This window comes from Stylophora pistillata, chromosome 6 (genome assembly GCF_964205215.1).
Source record: "Stylophora pistillata chromosome 6, jaStyPist1.2, whole genome shotgun sequence".
Classification (NCBI taxonomy): domain Eukaryota; kingdom Metazoa; phylum Cnidaria; class Anthozoa; order Scleractinia; family Pocilloporidae; genus Stylophora; species Stylophora pistillata.
Window position 1 is genome coordinate 29,638,491 of NC_142524.1, and position 19,781 is coordinate 29,658,271.

Consider the following 19,781-nt stretch of genomic DNA (forward strand, 5'->3'; position numbering starts at 1 on the left):
AGGAGGGGCTCACATAAAAAAAAAATTCCTTTGTGCTTCAGTGCATGCGCAAGATACTTTCCCTGCGGCTGGGAACAAGGTGGTGTACGGTTTGGCTTTCTGAATAGTTCACAGCGATATATCCACTTAGTTTCGATCTGTAACAACTTCATCAAACAGGTACGGTGATCCTTTAGCCACTTTGTACGCAACCTGAGACAGTGCCATAGCTGTCATGTTGTTACAGGGGCAAACTAACATACGTGACTACGTGACTGGATGAGTCGTTTCGTAAAGGCGTTGTTCATTGCAAACAAAGTCTCATTACAAGCGATCGTTCGTTCGAGAACATTTACATTTGCTCTTCTAAGTTCAGGTCTGACACTGATTGTGCACATTTCGTTACAGGATGCCTTACAAACAGTGGTACGAAGATCTTGGGGAGATCAAGCGTCGGTGCAGGGAAAGAGGCACTCTTTTTGAAGATCCAGAGTTTCCTGCGATCGATAGCAAAGTCTTCAAGAAACGAGTGTTGCCTGGTGGTCAGTCGTTCGAATGGCTTCGACCTCAGGTACTATGGCAGAGCTTGTTCAATTTCTTGTCTCAGTATCTACGGTTTAATCTGGTCCTGGAGAGTGTTAACACTTTTGTTTGTCATTTCAAGCTTATTTTGATCAGCGAGGCTTTAATATATTGGAGAGCCTCATGGTGGATCTTAGCTTGTCCGACTTGTACAATACTAATGATATTTGCAGCGTGGCTTGCTGAACTTTCACTCTTGATGTTCTGGCTGGGTATTCAGCTAGCTAAAGGTTTCCCATGGTTTTTCAAGCAGTCTCTCAGGAGAAATTTCTGTTAAACTTATATGCACGCTATTTATTTCATAAAAGTTAAATGTATGAAAAACAAGATAATTTTTTGTGCGGTCGGCGAAGTTATTTTGAATTCGCATAATAATATAGCTCCATTTGCGTCCCAAGAGAGAAAATTCCACAACGACACCAGGGAAAAAGTTAACGAAACACGACATTTGAGTTTAATCGATCAGCTATGTTAGCAAAGCATATTAAGTGAACAGCTCTATAGAGAATGTTCTGGAACACTCGGCTCGTGAAAGCAATATTCTTGGTTTTTTTTTTTTAATCAAAGAATTTACGTTAAGAACCAAATTCTCGTACTCCATCCACTGTGAGATTCTTTTGGCAACCTCGGTGTTTTTGTGAGGCTCATTAAAACTCACGGTGCTACATTTGTTTGTTAAATGCCAACCTCCTGGAGTTTGAATCATTGCCTCGTATTGTTTATGATACGATTCTCTTTACCCGCGTGCAAGGAAAAATGCAAATTACCTCAAGTGAAATTTCATTAACATGAAATTAGCATGTTTTGTTTGTAAATCGAATTCAATCTTGGAAATTTATTATCCAGAAAATCCTTTGTGAACTGTCGAAAAAAGCCTTCTTTGTGCCTTTTTGTTGTGCAGTTATTATATATCCATCCTTCAATTACTTACTCGAAAAAACACTTGTGTTTATTTTCATTTGGTGCTTTTAGTTTTGAGATCTTAATGGTGTAATCTGTCATACAACAAGGGAAGGAAATCTTGTCGATCCTTAGATTTCGGAACAACTGAAATGTAATTTTTTAAGCGAGAGAAGGAATTAAAAGATCAGTCATGAAAATTTAACCATCAGACTAATTTTAAACCTCGTCAACCTCAATTATTTTCGATCAAAAGTAAGTCATGATGGTTAAAAAGACTTTCACCTGAAGCATATGGCTCTTTGTTAAGAATATTAGCACTAATACAACTCCCATAACCCTTTCCTACAGACATTGGGTAGAAATAATGGAAAATTCTCCTGAATAAGGACTTAATTAGAAGATGCAAAAAATTGGCTCTGCCTAACTCAATGTGTTAAGTATATATCAAATGTCAGCTTGGTGCTAAAATATCACAACACTGACCTATAATAATTTAATGGAATTTATATTTGGTAGTAGTTGTATTATGGCATCAGTTAGTGCTTCTTTGTAGAATTCATAAAATTTTTAATTTATCTTTAAGGAACTGTTGGACGCCCAAGGATCAAGCGAAAAGGCAGAATTTGTGGTGGGCGGAGCATCCCGTCTTGATATCAATCAAGGTATGCTGGGAGATTGTTGGTTGTTGGCAGCCATTGCCTCCTTAACAGGAGAGGAAAAATTGATGAACAAGGTCATTCGATTGGACAAATATGACAAGTTTGGTAGCCCTGGCTACTGTGGTGCTTTTCAGTTCAATATTTGGCAAGATGGCCATTGGGAGGAGGTTATCATTGATGACCGTCTGCCAACTTACAGGAAGAAACTGGTGTTTATGCACTCCAAGGAGAAGAACGAGTTTTGGTGTGCCTTGTTAGAGAAAGCATATGCCAAGTAAGTGTACTTCTCTAAATATGTACAAATAAATTATTGTTAACTCATTAACTAGCATCTGATTTCTTCTTTGGACTTCATTCCTGAATAACTCATAAAGGTCACAAGAATAAAGAAAATGATCACCAACTTAAGGTGCTGTTGATCATTAAAAAATTTCTCCTTATGAACACCCAAAGAATGTATGCAGAATACTTTGGAGAATATTCATACTGACGTTAGGGGGGTGTAAAGGGTAAGGTGTTCCTGGAGGCTACATGTAAATGGACCTTATTGGTATGCTTTTGTTTTCTCGCAAATTAAAATTTATTGTTGAATTAGCCAACTTGCAAAGTTTGGAAAAAATCCAATTCCCAAAAGACATGCAATAGGAGTTTTGTATTGAAGGAATAATGGTTAAGTGACTTTGCCAACTCAAATACATCTTTGTAATGAAACTGCTTGAAAACTGTCCAAATTTCGTCAATTTAGCTTGGAGGAATACCTTAAATAATATATTAAGTAAGGCCTAGTTTATATGTTGTGCTACAGTCAAATTTAATTCAGACGAATTTAATTCCATTAAATTCCATTAAATTCGTCGTTCCGTTGACGTAAATCGTGGTGTGGCGTGGTTTTATGCGTTGAAATCAATACGATCGAATTTAATTCTCTTCCCAAATGCAGTGCCTCTGGTCAGAGGTGTCATTTTGAAATCAATTGAAATACATTAAGAAAATGTATGCATTTCATTCGACGCAACACTAAGTGCGACGCTAAAACTGAAGATGCGTTATCGATATTTTATCCGTCTTACCAAAACGGATAAAACGATAAAACATCAAGGATGAATTTAATTTACCAGACGAATTTAATTCATTTTAGACGCCACGCTATTGTTGAATTTAATTGCTTGTGCGACCTTGAATTAAATTCGTCTGAATTAAATTTGACTGTAACGTATTTGTATCTGAGAACAGCATATAAGACAGGAATCTTTGCTGTGTGACCTTCCCAAAACACAACATTTCGAAAGTTGTGTTGTGTACAATCAGCAAGCATGCAAACGATAAGACAAGTTGTCGCACTCTCATTCTCAGTTTCCGCTGTTTAAACAAGGAACGCCTGGGATCATGACCATAAAAAGGCATCATGTCCAGATTTGGATGTTATTTTCCCAGGGCTCGCAAAAATGGCTCCGGCAACGGCTCCTGCTCATCATAAAAGGCTCGGGCTCGCAGGCTCACATTATAGCAACCCCCTGTATGTGAGATGGTTAATCAATTGTCTTTTAACTTTGTATCAGAGTAGTTGGGGTCGTATGGAATGACAACATTTAAGATTGAAATGTCTTTAGATGATATACAGTGTATGTAGCAATCTACCCTGTCAGATGGTAATATTTTGGTCCTAGCATAATTCTTCTTATTACATGACTCGGGCAGTCAGAGGGCCAATAACTAAAATCAACCAATCAAAATGCTCTATTGCCGGTCAATATTCTCTCAGTATTGGACCGGGCACTGTCCCGAATGGTCCCAAATGATACAGCACTTGTGTCCCTTTGAACTTCAGTCGTATAATAAATCTCTTATTAACCAAGCTTGCTTGGGACTGTACTGGAAGAATATCGGCCCTCGGTCTATGGACCGAGCTGTGCTCGGTCCATACTGTCAAGACCTTGGGCCGATATTCTCTCAGTACGGCCCTCGTGCTTGGTTAATAAGATATATTTACTGCCTGCTGTACAATTCCTATGATGTTAGTTACAAGAATTTGATATGTGTCGTTTGTGTGTGTTTGATAGTTTAATTAACAATTATTCCATGAGTATGCATTGGATATGAGATGATAGATAGCCAACAAGGCACATAATGCCGAGTTGGCTATAATCATCTCATATCCAACAAGCGTGAGTGGAATAATTGTTTTATTAAAAAAAAACACCCCCAAGATATTAGACAAATCTTCTTGACTTTATTTTGTAAGAAGAGACCGGATGTTACAATGTACAGATTTTAGATTATGGTATATTGGCTCATATACCATAATGGCTAAGCCAATAAAAAGTCTTTAATTGCATTATCCAATGATCCAGTTTTTAATAATAACAAGTATTACATTGCAGCCAAGAGGGTGAATTGCATAATATTTTACAATGATATACTGTTATGATAAATACTTACAGGAATATAATAAATAATTACAATTGTATCAGAAACTATAAAATAAAGAAAAAATGAAACTATAAAAACTATTAAAAAAAAGATTGAGTGATACTAGGCAGGCTTGATCAATCAAATTTTCACACTGACAGTGTTGTTTGCTAGTTGGTACATGGTTGGGATGAAGGACCGCTGAAAATGCTTGAAAGATCAACTAATAATCCCCTAATTGATATCACTTGTCTGCTTGATATTTTATGTCACAGTGCCTCTCTTCACCCAGGTGTTTAAATGGCTACCGGCAAATTTATTGCTTCGGGGTAGCCGTGCAATGGATTAGCATCCCATCCAGGGAGGGAGGAGAAATACTCCTAGTCGCTTCATGCTATAGAAACCAGATTTGAGCACTAGCCTGATGGGCCACTTGGCTTATAAACAGACTTTTTTTTTTACATACATAGAATCTCTGACAGACTTTTCAGTGATGTCTTTTGACTTTTTTCATTAGGCTTCAAGGTTCCTATGAAGCTCTCAAGGGAGGTCAAACAATTGAAGCTATGGAAGACTTCACTGGTGGTCTGGGAGAGGACTTTGATTTTAAGAAAATTAAGAGTGAGGCTGAGAGGGAAGAAATATGGAAAGTCATTGAAAAGGGCTTAAGACGCGGTGATCTCATGGGCTGCTCAATCACTGTGAGCATGATCATTTATTTAATAAAATTTAATATACAAGAAATGTATATTTGAGAAGTTTCTCATTCGATCAGCAAGGATGTTTTCTGCTTTCGGAGAACATCATGGGATGTTTGGGGAAAGGGTGTGCCATGACAAGCTAAAAAAAAGACAGAATTCTTTCTTTTGTTTTCCCTAAAAAATTTCAGTTATGGATAGGAATTTATCAAGCTCATCACCATGAAGTCTAAAATGTTTTTTTGAGAGGATATCTAGAATTAGAAATTAGTACCACGCATTATTTGTACATGGTCATGGCTCTTGCTCTTTTGAAGGCTTTTGGTTCTGAAAGATGCTCTTTTTGAAAGGCTAAATAGGGAAAATTTTAACACTTCATGCATTGCTCAAGACCTCAAAAGCCTGTTTGAAGAAACACCCTTATTTAAGTCAGACAAGGGATTGCACCCAACAGGGGAGGGGTGGGAAAAGTTGCAAATGCAGAGGAACGTTTTTGTGTGTTGACAGAGAAAAAAAAAAATGGAGAACAGTTTATTTTTTCTTGTAGAAAGCATGGGACAAAGATAAATTTCTGAGTACTCTTGTCCTTAAAGGTCTGAGGTTGGATTCTTCACTGCAACTCTGGATTTTTTCCCTCATTCCATGCATGTGACATGCAAAAAAGCCTCTTTCTCCAGGAAAAAATTTTTTACACTACATGATATCTCTCCAGCAGTATATAATGCCACTTACTATATGCCTTACTATGAAGGTAGCTTAATTCAAATCATGCCTACTTCTGGGAGACCCATTTTCCCACTTTACTGTTATCAATTCAGTGTACAAACCTCTGATCCACAATGTAATGTGGTTTATTGGTGTAAACATTCAGCATTCTTTCAAGTGTATCAGGCTAACAGTTGGCTGCAAATTATTTTAATATTTTTTGTTTCTATAGGCTGCACCCAATCAGATAGAAGCTAAAGGTGAAATGGGATTGGTCAAAGGTCATGCGTATTCCGTGACTAAAGCAACCACTGTAAGTTTTATTCAACAACAATCTTATTGCATATTATTTATGTACAGCTGTGTACTTAAACACATCACAAATGATTGAGTGTTGCAAAGGGACTTGATTCACTCTAGAAACTACTGAATTATTAATTAATTACAGTTAGACATTTCTTAAGCATACAAAGCTGCTCATGTTTAGTTATTATTATGTTATTGAAATTATTAATTTTTTTGTTCTTACAGGTCAATTACCATGGTCGAGATGTGAGGTTGGTCCGTGTGAGGAATCCCTGGGGTAATGAGAGAGAATGGGAAGGAGATTGGGGCGATAAGTAAGTACTCCTTTTTTCTTTTTTAAATTCGAGATGAAATAAAGGTTTGTTGTTGTTGTTGTTGTTGTTTACAAGTATTCATTTGTGTTCTTGTAGTGCTGCAGAAATCAGGACCATAAAGGTCATATGATAAATTTTTTTATTTTCTGTCTTGTAGATCCAGCCAGTGGAAGGGGCTGTCTGAATCAGAAAAAAGGCAAATGAATCTGAATTTTGCAGATGATGGTGAATTTTGGTAAGTACTTGATGCTTAGGACTCCTTATCAATTCTGATGTAGACTCTGACACTTTTTAGTGGAATACTTGATCATGAATTCAAGACCTTTAACCCCTTAAACTCAAAGAAGTGATCACCATGTAACTCCTTATTGGAGGGGCTGTAAAAAAGCTATAATTTTGAATTATAAAATCGAGAACCATGAAAAATTATGAGCATTATATTTGGTGTAAGGTCATGTTTTGAGTGCTGACGTTGATAATAGGGTTCCCCCACTCCTTGAATTTAGTTTTTTGTTTTCAAGGACTTGAAAACCCTTGAATTTATTCTCAGGTCCTTGAAAATTTCTGAAAAGTCCTTGACAATAAGTGCAGATGAATCAAAGTCAAAGTTTTCTTTAGTTTTCGGAGCTAAAAGTGTAAGTTTCTCGCACAGATTGCGAAAACGAGTTTTTCTTTCAAATCCTGCATCTGATTATGATTGACACGTCTTATTTCTGTTAGCTCCTGTTATTTTAATGCAAAAGGTCCTTGAATTTGAGAGTCAAGGTCCTTGAAAATGATGGAAAATGTCCTTGAAAGTCCTTGAATTGGGTTCCTGAAAAAGTGCAAGAACATTGTCATAAGGATAATTCTTAAAATTTTTAGCATAATTTTCTGACCCTAGAGCTGTGATGATGAAATGCAAGGGTACAACCTGAGATGAAAGAGTATTCATGGCTTCATGCAACAGTAGTGATGGTTACAAGTTCTGGCTGGATGTGGCTCTTGTTTTAGTAATTAACCTCTCCCTCACTGTTTACTTTTTTTCTTCTGTACAGGATGTCTTTTGATGATTTCACCAGATATTTTCACAAACTGGAAATTTGCCACTTGGGCCCAGACAGTGCTAAAAGTACTGGTGACCATGGTTGGGAAGGAAGGGTCGAGAAAGGTTCATGGATTCGGGGATCCTCCGCTGGCGGCTGTCGCAACTTTCTCAATACATTTGCCCTAAATCCTCAGTTCAGGTATAAATTTTTTGGATCATGTTTACTGTTGGTACTCTGGACTGATATATCAACTGACTATCGACCAAGTGTTGACCAACAATTGACCAAGTGTCGACCTAGTGTTGACTGAAATATCACTCAAGTAACAACTGACTCTCAACCGACATATCGACTGATATGCCGGTTGAGAGTGTCTACAGTAAAGATGATGTGATTTTTTCCTAAGAGAAACATGTTCAGAATATTTTCAATTCATTCACTGTTCTTGTTACCGGTATATCCAGATGTGGTTTTATATTTGCTGTAAAAATGTTTAAGGATCCTGGTCAACAGAACCCTTGGTTTTGGTTAAATACAGAAAACCTTAAAACCATCAAAAATCAATAATTGAAAGTAGTCAGGGCTGTGGTCCAGCAGTGCCCAGTGGCCCTGGTGCCTTACTTTTGCTTATGGGCGACTCAGGAATCTTAATTTTTCATAAAAAGCATATGCTGGGTACCCTGGATTTCACAGTTTCAGAGCACTGGGCTCCCTTCAATTTTTCTTAGAGCACAGCCTTGGTGGTGAATCAAAATAAGGCGTTTATAAGGTGGAGAGGTTTGTTATGTAATAATCAACCTTTGAGTCCTAAGAATGATAGACGTCTAATTTGCCCCAAGAGTGTCAACCTTAAATTAAACACTTAAGTCATGAGAATGAATGAAATTATTGCAAACTCAAGAAGTTCTTGGTTGTTAGACAAATTCTCCTAGCAAGTAACATTGGTAATGTGTTGAGCACAGTATGGAGAACTTGCATATTGATGTTAAAGTGTAAAGGGTGAAATTTCCAGATTTAAATTTAAAGAGGTTGTATCCCCAATGTAGTTTTCATTCACTGTTTAGAATCCTATATACCTTTTGGGTTAATGTCAGTATCTGACTGCCCTCCCCTCCCCTAACCAGACAACAGTCAAATGATAACAAGTTCAAGTTAATTTTGAGTTAGGGGAGGGGGGGTCAGTGTGCAGTTGTGCAGATACTGAGCAACTTGGTCCTACATTTCACCATTTTAAGGGTTGATCTGGAAGACACTGATGATGATGCTGATGATAAATGCTCCTTGACGGTGGCACTTATGCAGACCAAACGTCGTAAATTGAAGGCAGAGGAAGGAAAGCCCATGTTGACTATTGGCTTCTCAATTTACAAGGTAAATGTACTAACTGGTCATCCAGGATCTCACAATAGGCCATTTTACAGTTGTGTACTTAGTTGCCAAGCCTTTGATTTGGAGCGAGGCTGAAGGTGACCTTGTTTTGATAGAGACCTGTAACGTTCTGGAGTTCGCTTATACAGTTCGCTTACAGTTCGCTTACAGCTCGCTTAGTTGTTCGTTATCCTACTTTGTCTCACACAGCGTTCTCACTTTACCGTGCATAATAAATACTGGACTAAACGTCACCTTGGGCCTTGGGCGTGGTCTTGGAGGCCTGGACACTACAAGACCTGTATCTAGTTAGCATGATAACAAAGTAAATTTCATTTGAAAAGCAGCAATGTTTGTATCATAAGAAGGTCACCCTTAGCCTCACTCCAGTTCACAGGCTTGGCAACCGAGGACGCAACTGTAAACTGGACTATTAACTTATTACTGTATAGTAATAGATGACTGACTGTGAATATAAAAATACTATATTTTGTTGTTGTTGTTGTTGTTTTACCAGATCACAGACGATGATTTGAAAGGTGGGAGGGCCGATCGAGACTTTTTTGCTTACCATGCCTCCACTGCCCGGTCTCCAGTATTTATCAACAGCCGTGAAGTTACCGGACGGTACACACTTGATCCTGGCTCCTATCTTGTTATTCCAACCACGTTTGAGCCTGGCCACAATGGTGACTTCATTGTACGAATCTACTCCGAAAAACCTGTCAAGACAGGGTATGTCGCTCTTCGCTAAGTGCTCACTAATGCGCTCTTTGCTCGAACACTGTAAAGTGTGGAAATTTTAGGTCAAGGATTACTCTCGCTTTGCTTGTTCACGCTTTGTGATTGGTCCAGAGAACTCGTGCCTTCATTTCCGCAACCAATTAGATTCAAACCCAAAACCCACCGCGACTTGATCACACTCGTTTTCCCGCGCTTTGAGCAAGCTGCTTACTCATACTTTTAATTCTCATTAAAAGCAATAAGTAATAAGTTCCTTTCCTCTGATTGGCTGTTGTGATTACTTTGGTTTTGGTTTTACGACGCTCAATCGAAGTGAGCTCTTGTGGCGTGAAATTACAGTAACTAATAAAGGAAGTAATGGTAAAAGCCTCCTCCTCCCCGATGCTTTCCCTTTTAAAGCGGAGGGTTTGGGAAAAATTATCTTTTTTTTTTTCTTGTAATGATGTGTGTAAATGTTTATTCACTCAGAATAAACCCTTTAGCTTTTGAGAGTGACTAGCTTCTAAATTTCTCCTTGAAAAATCCCCACTGAATTCGACATCATGTCACAAGAATAAAGGAAATGGTCGCTAACCAAAGAAGCTCCCGATTGTTAAACAAATTCTCCGCGTCAGTACAATTGGAAATGTCTGGAGAACAGAGCAGAGAATATGCATACCAATGTTAGGGTGCAAAGGGTTAAGACTAAATACACAAAGCATTAAAAATATTAAAGCTTACTACGTTACCTTTGAGCACAGGTCGCCAAATTAGCGATCGCATCTTCCCAGGAAATCAGGAAGTCGCCTTTTTTCGCCCTTGTTCTTCTGTTTAAAATAATAACGGTATAGTACACTTTTTGCTGTTTCAGTGAAGCGCCCATTCCTTAGCGCTTATTTTAGACTGAGGAGAATTAGTTATTATTTTATTTCTTTATCTCAGGCAAGTTGATGTGAAGACAACTATTCAGTCCAGGGATGAACGCAAAGCTAGCGTAAGTGCCTTATGTCTGTTTACATTTTTCATACTTTAATCATCATAGCACTCTTTAATGTTATAAAATGCTCCAAGTAATTTTTAAGTGCTTGATATATACCTTGGCATAATGTACAGAGACCAGGTTAGTGTTGTTTTTTAATTGAATGTCCCAAACCCAAACCAGAGTCATCACACCCGGAGCAAAGATTAACATCATTAGCCGATGAAAACGCACAGTTAAATCACGGTAACTGCCAAAGCGCAGGAAAAAGCGCGGGTGGCGAGATCGCGATTGGTTTTAGTTTGTGTCTGAATGGTGGAGAGAACGGCGCGAGTTTTCTGTACTACGGAGTGAGGTAGAACAAATTCAAAGGTATTTTCCTTTATTCGGTTTTTCCGGTGTGGTTACTTTGGTTTTTGCTGTAATTATGGTGGTTAAGTTGAGCTCACTGATTGTACTTTACTTACTTACTTTCTTTCTTTCACTCGGCAAATATTCCTGAAAAGGGCATAAAATACGTATCAGAAAATACTGTGAGTACAAATGTACAGTTTGATCTTTTCTGAAAAAAAGTAATTCAACTTAAATAATTGGAGAAAATGAGGTGTACATTAACACACCCCAGAAAACAAAAATGATAGCAGTGCAAGAATTTATCAATTAAAGATAGGGAAGCTGTGTACGTGAATTAACCAGAACTCAAGGGAAAATCACTTCTTTTTTTTTGCGAAGACGAGGAATATTTTGACAAATTCTTTTTACGCCCTTCGTTTCTATCAGAAGCTCGCATTTATTTATTTATTTATTTATTTATTTATTTTTTGATGATCGATATTCCTTACAGTATAGATCCAACCGAACTTCTGAAGAGGATGAAGCAGCGGATGCCTCATTTAAGGCGCTGTTCCAGAAGCTGGCTGGAGAGGTATGTTTACTGATAGAAAACTTCTCAGATTTAACGCCAAATTGTAGTGCCAAGTTTAGAGAGAAATGTAAATTTGATCATTTGGGGGAGTCAGTGGACTCCTGTGGTCCAGATTCAGTAAAAAAAGAGATCTTCTGAAAAACGCTTTTTTTGTGTGTGTGTGTGTGTTTCTTTAGGACAGAGAGATTGACGCGTTTGAGCTGCAACAGATTCTTACAACAGCAACAAAGAAGGGTACGTTTGGAACGTTTTACGTATCAGAGCGTCGTAGTCTGAAACTCTTTAAGTCAAGATTTACGTGACGCCGCTGAATTTTGTTATCTTAAATCTAAGCTTAAACATGCATTTTAGGTAAACATGCATTGTCAAGTTAAAGTAAGTTTCTATTCTAATCAATTTTTTTTTTTTTTTTTAATTGTAATTCATTTGTAAAATATGCAGGGCCTCACTGAAGAGCCCCTCTTGGTGAAGTGGGCTCCCTGTTAAAATATTGTTATTATTATTATTATTTTTTCCTTCTTCTCTCTTATATTGTAATCAGTCCTCCATCGTGAACATTAATTTTAATTATTTTAAAAAAATTTTAAATAATTAGATATATGGTTTAAAATTGTAAATAATTGCTATCATTATTATTAAACGAAGCGGGCCAATTTTTATCATAATTTTTGTAAATACTTTTTAGTGATTATTAGTGAATAAAGGTTTTGCTTATTTTATTATTACTCCTTTTCATTACTATAGAAGATGTAAATAGTACAGTGTGAAGAAGATACATATTTATCTTAGTTTGTACAGGGTTAAGGCTCAAAAGAGATATTTTCTTTACTTTTTTTATCCAGTTATGTTTGGCAGGGAATTCAGTATAGAAGCATGCAGGTAAGATCAAAAGGGGGTGGTAATATAGGTGGTTTTTTTATATTTTTGTTTGTTTAAGGGAGCAGGGATGGTGCAGTGGTGAAAGCGATCGCCTACCATCATTTCAGCCCAGGTTCAATTTCTGGACCTGGCTTCACATGTGGATTGAGTTTATTGTTGTTTCTCGTCCTTGATTCGAGGGTTGTTTCTACGGGTCCTTCGCTTTTCCTCTCGCAAAAACTAACATTTCAAATTCCAATTCGACCTGGAAACATTGAACAAGAAGAGACGCCTAGTTGGATGTCTACTGCTAAATTCCCGTTGATTTCTTTATTTATTTTATTCCCAATTTGAATTAGCACTGCTGGACTGTATTTCTATTTGTGCCTCTAACTCGATTTCGAGAGAAAAACACGGAGCTGGGAGTGCATTCAGCCACAAGATTGAATGGGAACATTGTTAATGATATTCAGTGATAGCATGATCGCAATGAATTATTTGCACTACCAGTTATGTTCATCTTTATTGATTTCTCGACAGTGTCAAATTGAGTTTTATCAAAACTGATTCAATTGATTGATGAATTGATTTTTTTTTTCACCCCAGGAGTATTATTGATTTTAAGGATGTATCCTCTTGTTCTGTGTCACTTTATATTATTTATCAGTTGAAAGCTTTTGGAAGATTATAACCCGAATCTTTTCCTATCATTTCGTAAGAACTTGATTATCAAATAGGTTGAGTCTTTACGTTAGACAGGTGATGCGTGCCGTCTGAAACTATAAACTCTTTTACCCCGAAGAATGACTAATATGACTTTTCCTTACAACATCACCCAGGGGCGGATCCAGGAGTTTTTGATTGGGGGGGGTCCAAACTTTGGTTCAGAAAGGACCGTTGGACTCTTTTGAGGCAAATTACTTCTCCCCCACACCCCCCACGCCTCCTCCCACCAGTCGCGGTTGCACGTTATAATTCCTTGGCCGCTTACCATTTACTTGGATTAATTAATTAAAAAAATCAGTCAGTTAAAAAGTGTTATACGATCCTGCGGATGTAAGAATTTCAGTCTCACAGTTGTAAGCGTCAGGTCTGATAGGGGGGTCCGGACCCCTGCACCCTCCCCCTGGATTCGTCACTGTCACCCCTGAATTAAACTTTAAGATCATGAGAATAAAGGAAATGGTCATCGTGTCAATACGTTCTTGATTTCTAAACGAATTCTCCTTGTCAGCACCTTAGGAAATGTAGAGAACAGTGTAGCGAATTTCCTGCTGATTTTAGGCTGTTAAGGATAATCTGGTTTCCATGGTAACGAAACTAGGAGCATTACCAGTCTCCTCCTTAGTTGGGATGCCTGCTATTGATAGACCAATCGCGTTCTCTCCCCTACCCCTCTCCCCTCCCCCTACCCCCTACCCCTCTCTCCTTCCCTACCCCTCTCCCCTCCCCCTCCTCCCTCCCCCCTCTCCCCTCTCCCCTCCTCCCTTCTCCGCTACCCCTACCTCCCTTGCGTTTTGTCAGTGGGGGGAATAGGATGATGATGGTGATAATGATGACGATAATTGGGGTGTTGGAGGGATCGTGATCACTGTGAATTGATTTGGTCGGGCAGAATTGTATTACTTAACAATGAATAGGAAGACAAGACTGGAAAGCTGGGCTATGACGAATTCAAGGAAGTATGGGCACTGATTAAATCTCTGTTGGTGAGTAAATTCAGAGATTATCACAATATGCGTTTGTCGAAATATCCTCCCCCATTTTTTTTATCGATGAATCGCAATTAGCATATCAATATTAATCGTTAAGGAAAGATAACGAAAGCATCCGCACCATCGGTGCAGAGCCACGTTGAGGGGAGATGAAATGAACGTTGTAGTCTAGTTCTTTTCACGCCTAAATAGAACAAGGAAATCCAAGTGGAATTCTTTACCTGAACAAGTTTTTCGTACTTCAGTTTGACCAAGATGTTGCTCGTATTTTGCAGACAGTCTTCACTCAATTCGACGCAGACGGCAGTGGTTCCATGGACATGTGCGAGCTGCGATTAGCCCTTTTCAAGCAAGGTAAAAACTTCTCTTTATATTTTGTTTCTAAACCAACATGTCAGTGTTGGAGGAAAAAGGCTAATTGAATTATCTCCATTTGTGAGTGAATTGCATGGTTCATTATGTAAGGCACATTCTGATCAATTGACATTAAAGCAAATTCAAATTACTCAAACTAGCCAATCGGGGCTAAGATAAGTTTCTCGGTTCGATTTCTGTGCTTTTCTCGGGTCCAGTCTTCGATCCTTCCGAGTTCGCGGGAAAGAGCGCGGGCTCATTTCCTTACCAGCGGCAGGCAATCAAGCTTATTTAAAATACTTTTGAAATTGAAGGAATTAATGTTCTAGGAAAGAAAACAGAACGAACAAGTATTGACCCCACTCTACTTTCCCTTCATATCAATACTTATATTGGCTTCGGGTCCGCAAAGTTACCGTGATTTCTTAAACGGGGTCCCTGCTCGCTTGTTTAGACAGAAAGATTCGTTCTGTAGAAGCCATTGTGCAGTGCATGGAAACTAATACTTCTTACCAACTGAGTTTGAGATGTGTACTTTTAGTTACGGACCGACCTTTTTGCGCTCGGATTTACGGACCGAGCGCGAAGCTGTATCCGTACCTTACAGTACGGACCGAGAAAACGACCAATTATAGCCCACGTAATAAGTGAGAGCTATATTACTGGCTCTTATTTGCCTTTTTCTTTTTTTCATGTCCTTAACGAGGAGTATGATTTCCCATTTCTCGTCAGGTATCAGTCTCAGCCAAGCCACGTTGAACGCCATCTCTGCCCGCTTTAACAACAAGAAGGGAACCTTGTGTTTTGATGACTTCATACAGATTGTCTCCCGTATTTACTCAATTAAAGGTACGCCGATATTTTCTTTTATTACACGACTCGGGCAGTCAGAGGGCCAATAACTAAAATCAACCAATCAAAATGCTCTATTGCCGGTCCAATATTCTCTAAGTATTGGACCGGGCACTGTCCCGAATGGTCCCGAATGATACCACACTTGTGTCCCTTTGAACTTCAGTCGTGTAATAAATCTCTTATTAACCAAGCTTGCTCGGGACCGTACTGGAAGAACTTCGGCCCTTGGTCTTTTTTGTACGGACCTCGCTGCGCTCGGTCCGCACTGTCAAGACCTCGGGCCAATATTCTCGCAGTATGGCCCTCGCGCTTGGTTAATAAGATATATTTATTTTGAAGAAGTCAAACCTGTGTTTGTTTGCTACCATTGCTTAGGAATTTCATTAAAATATTTGACAATTATTCATTGAATTGGAGGTAAATATCGGTACATATTTACCAAACCGCGAAGTGGTAATCTAAATGTCCACCACTATGTTTCAGAAAGCAAAGAATCCCATTTTTAAAAAACTAGAGTCTAAACAAGCTAAGAAATGTTTCAAGGTAACAAAACTTAAGATATTTCAGTTGATCGGGAGGCGCGGTCGCCTAGTGGTCTGTGCGCTGGACTCTGGGACGAGAAGTTTGGGTTAGAGTTACTTTCACAGTGCCTCTCCCTACACCTAGGTTATAAATGGGTGCCGCAAATTGCCAGGGAAGCCTCGTGAAATGGACTAACGTCCCATCTTGGGGGGGGGGGGGAATATTAAGTTCTGGCTGGATGGGTCACTTGGCTCGAATACAGACTTGACCCTCATACCTAATTTGAGTTGTGATATGCCATCCTCTCGCCGGAAAAAACTTTGGTTTCAGACAAGTAGTAATAATACCCAAAGGACTGAGGGGGGGAGGGGGGGGCTCCGGAACCCCGAACCCCAGATGCTGCCACTCGATCTGCTGCCGAATAGTTTAAATTTGTACTAGTGAACTGCCAGGAAGGTGGGGAGGGGATACCATGGAACAACCGGGACAAGTTCTTTCAGGATGTGCCTGGCGCATGTGCATGTGTTAATCGTGGTTTTCGTTCCTTAGATGACTTTGACAAACATGCAGACCGTACGGGCAAAGCCACCTTTACCGTTGATGAGGTAAGAAAGGGATAGAGACGGACTCTTATCGGTAAAAGTGACGGACGTTTCGAGAACCTGACAATAAGTCATCATCAGAGTCAAGTCGTGACTCGCGTTTGTTTATCGAAATGTTAGTCACCATTTACAGACAACAGTCCTTACCAGGACCGCCTTCATCCGCACTTGAACAGCAGTTGTTTACGCTGTCAAGTCATCGCTTTTCAGGTCTTCTCTGAATTTAGTCACGGCCGACAAGGAAAATGATCTTCGCATTTCTTTCTAGGGTAATAAGGTGAAATAATAAGCCAGTCACTCTTAGGGATGAAAGGGCTAACGAGGAAGAAGGTTGAATTAGATTGCACAAGATCTACTTGATAATTTTTTTTTTTAACTTTTAGAGTTACCCGAACATTGGGTTATCTCTTTAACACTTTAGCACCACGTTTACGTGAAACGGAAACTGTAAGCTTGTCCTTTCACGTTTCACTTAACATAGCGTGAACCTTAATGCTTTAGCTTCTGGTAAGCTCGCGTCCTGGTGAATTTAAAGGAGCCCGCATATGACTTACAAGGAATAGCCTAGAGTTTTGATGCCCCAGTTTTCCGGCAATTAACTTCTACTCTGCGAGAGAAAAAAGGAAGAAAATCTTACGTACACGGCAAACGTGAAACAGGTTACTTTCACGTAGAAATGGCAAAGCGCAACAGGCAAACGTGAGAAAATGGCGGGAAAAACGTGGCCGCGTGGTCACTCTTGCCGTTCACGTTTCAGGTAAACGCGGTGCCAAATCTCTCCATTATTTCACTATTGCTTACATTTATCATTCATCATACGTGATATCTATTTTCATTTTCAGTTCCTACGTACCTGCCTCACCATGTAATCTGATCAAGACTAAATAACTGCTTGGTAACGAAAACTTAAAGAGCTTTGCTAACGTTAATCTGAAGCTAATAAGAGCATGCAGTAATATTCACAGTTTTAAACGGTTGAATTTAACATTGCTGATGCAGTTAGGCAATAATAAGTATCGTTTAATTTGGGTAGGTATTATGCATTTAGGAAGCATTATTTAGTTGTGCCGTTAACTGTAAGTAATGTGCCGAGGTGGGTGGTGAAAGAGAAGCGTTGGTCACATTCAGACAACAAAACAGCCATTTTCCGTACGACTCAATGAAATGGGCGTTTCTCTTTAACCTCCCCCCAAACAAAAAAAAAAAAGAACAAATAGAAGAAAACCATACAAGCCTCCCTACTTTGTTTAGATTATACATTTGTTAGAGTTTCGTAACCCTCTCCGACGAATTCAAAACTTGTGTTCGCCATTGTCGTGATAACGGGCAAAGCCACGCCCCTGCTTGTTCATTTTGGAAACCGCAAAAAAATTTCTCATGATTATCGAAACAAATTGAGAAATGAATGAATCAAGGTAAAAGAGTAATCACATTTATGGCCCATTTTCACGCAGAGTACCTTAAAGGAATTTTTCAGAAATATCAGCCAATCAGAACAAAGCATTCAACAGATGACTTGATAGACAAATATAGGCGACTCGCCACGGTTCCCCATCATTCGCTCGGCGCATTTGTGTTTCCAGCCAGAGACACCTCGAGCTCTGTATTTTAACATGAGAAAAAAAGAATAGCTGGTACCACGGGTGCAATTCACTCTTTCGATCAACTAATACCAATTTTGTTTTCTTTTCAGTTTATGACCGCAGTTATTACTTGCTAGTTTTGCTGAAAGAGTATTGCACTGGAGGCAGTCGAAAGCGTGGATTACCTCAAATGAGAAAACAGTTAGCTTAGTTAGGAACCTTCATGTCTTTGTCATTTATCTATAACCTACATTTTGTAAGCTTAGTCAGTACTTAACAGATTTGTCACGCAACGACATTAATTTCATAGTGTGACAAATTCCCAGAGTGACCATTACGCAAACTTATTTCCGGGGGTGTGTTTCGAGTATTTTAAACTATCCAAAATCTAAGGTAAGCGTCAATGAATTTGATAATTTAACCATAAAAAGTAAAGCTAGTTTAAGAGGGTCAGGGAAAAGCAGAGATATGCCAGTGAGTGGTATGTGCCAATTAACTGTTAGCACCAAGGTGTGAAAGAAAGATTCATCGCCTTCTTTTTTCTTAATCTTTTAATTAAACTAGTCGAGTTTGTAACCATTAAACAAGGTTAAAAAAGAAAAGCATGGGTAATAAAGGTCTTAAACCACAAGTTTGGCGCGTTTACCAGTACTGTACAGATAGAAAGGACGCAATATCTTTGGAAAGACGAATGTTGAAATTCTTGTTCTCAGAACTTGAATTCTTTGTATTTCTTCGCGGATTTCCCACTGTCTGTGGCCTTCTTACGTTTCTGCGAATGAAGGAAAAAGAATAATTTCAACTTACAAAGTAAAAATACCCGCGTAGCAGCCAACGGGAAAAAACGTGAGGGAGCTACTGAAAAATCTCACCAGTAACAAGAGCGACCACGCCGCAATTAGCTTTAGTTTTGTATCTGATTGGTCGAGAGATGAGCGAGAGTTTCTATACCAATCACAGAACAGAGAATAGGAAAACAAGCCAATACATGATTATTTTTTGAAACTTCGTTGCCGAAAATGGGCGCAAGATCAATGAATCAACTTATTGAATCTGCGTGTCTATAACGTGCTCACTGCCTAACAGCTTGGATTAGTATGCATCTTCTCCATAGTGTTCTCTAACAATAGAGAGTTTTTCTAGAGGGTGATCACATCCTGTTTTCTCGTTACCTTAGTGTGTGTGATAAAGCGGTGATATTGTAAGGAGAAATAAGATGGCAGTCGCAGTTTTGGAGGTCAAAAGGTTAAATAATTGCCAAACATCGACCTCGTGAGACAAAAGAAGTTGATCACATCTAAACTCCAAAGAAAATTACGGAGAAGCAGAGTGTTTTAAGGTCATTTCACTTGCTACGCGACAAGAGAGTCTCGCTTTGTAGATAGCGAGTCCGTTAAGTAAGAATTCATTTTTCTATCCAGGCATGGTACCTTCTGTTTGGCGGCGTGTTCTGCAACCATGTCACTGAGATCCTCTTTCTGCAGTTGACTCTCACGTTCTTTGAGTTGTTCTTCGTATCTAAATAAACCAACGAATTTAAAAATTTAAGCGCGACTCAAAGGAAAACAATAAAAAGACTAGGTGAGTTCATTACAAACTGGTTCTAAGAGGAAAGTAAAAGGTGCAAGGGTTTGTTCCAGTGGAAAACACGCATCTTAGGGTGAGCGTTTTTATGACAGTTACTCCCAGAGCGAAAATTGATATGGCCCATTGA

General features: G+C 38.9%; 2 protein-coding genes across 5 annotated transcripts in view; one reads left to right on the top strand and one right to left on the bottom strand.

Annotated features, from left to right (window-relative positions):
- On the top strand, window positions 1-18,698 carry LOC111340856 (calpain-9). Of its 3 annotated transcripts, XM_088762776.1 has the most exons (22): window positions 2-159; window positions 388-550; window positions 2,048-2,397; window positions 5,050-5,233; window positions 6,168-6,248; window positions 6,467-6,555; window positions 6,713-6,790; window positions 7,593-7,781; window positions 8,819-8,954; window positions 9,469-9,686; window positions 10,617-10,668; window positions 11,160-11,186; window positions 11,498-11,578; window positions 11,755-11,812; window positions 12,421-12,457; window positions 13,043-13,064; window positions 14,077-14,145; window positions 14,427-14,505; window positions 15,238-15,354; window positions 16,432-16,487; window positions 17,327-17,379; window positions 18,178-18,698. In XM_088762776.1, the coding sequence occupies exons 2-21, from the start codon at window positions 389-391 to the stop codon at window positions 17,351-17,353; spliced, it is 2,112 nt and encodes a 703-aa protein (XP_088618902.1). In that variant the 5' UTR covers window positions 2-159; window position 388; the 3' UTR covers window positions 17,354-17,379; window positions 18,178-18,698. The 3 variants fall into 3 exon arrangements, with proteins under 3 accessions (XP_088618904.1, XP_088618902.1, XP_022803508.1); XM_088762778.1 differs by lacking the exon at window positions 17,327-17,379 and having other exon boundaries at window positions 1-159; XM_022947773.2 differs by lacking the exon at window positions 11,160-11,186.
- LOC111340855 (splicing factor 3B subunit 2) overlaps window positions 18,592-19,781 on the bottom strand; it is a 14,803-nt gene continuing 13,613 nt past the window's right edge. For both annotated transcript variants that reach the window (XM_022947771.2, XM_022947770.2), the window contains exons 23-24: window positions 19,498-19,585; window positions 18,592-18,839 (exon numbers count right to left, since the gene is read on the bottom strand). In XM_022947771.2, coding sequence (XP_022803506.2) covers window positions 18,777-18,839; window positions 19,498-19,585 — 151 coding nt within the window. In that variant the 3' untranslated portion in view covers window positions 18,592-18,776. The remainder of the gene's footprint in view (window positions 18,840-19,497; window positions 19,586-19,781) is intronic.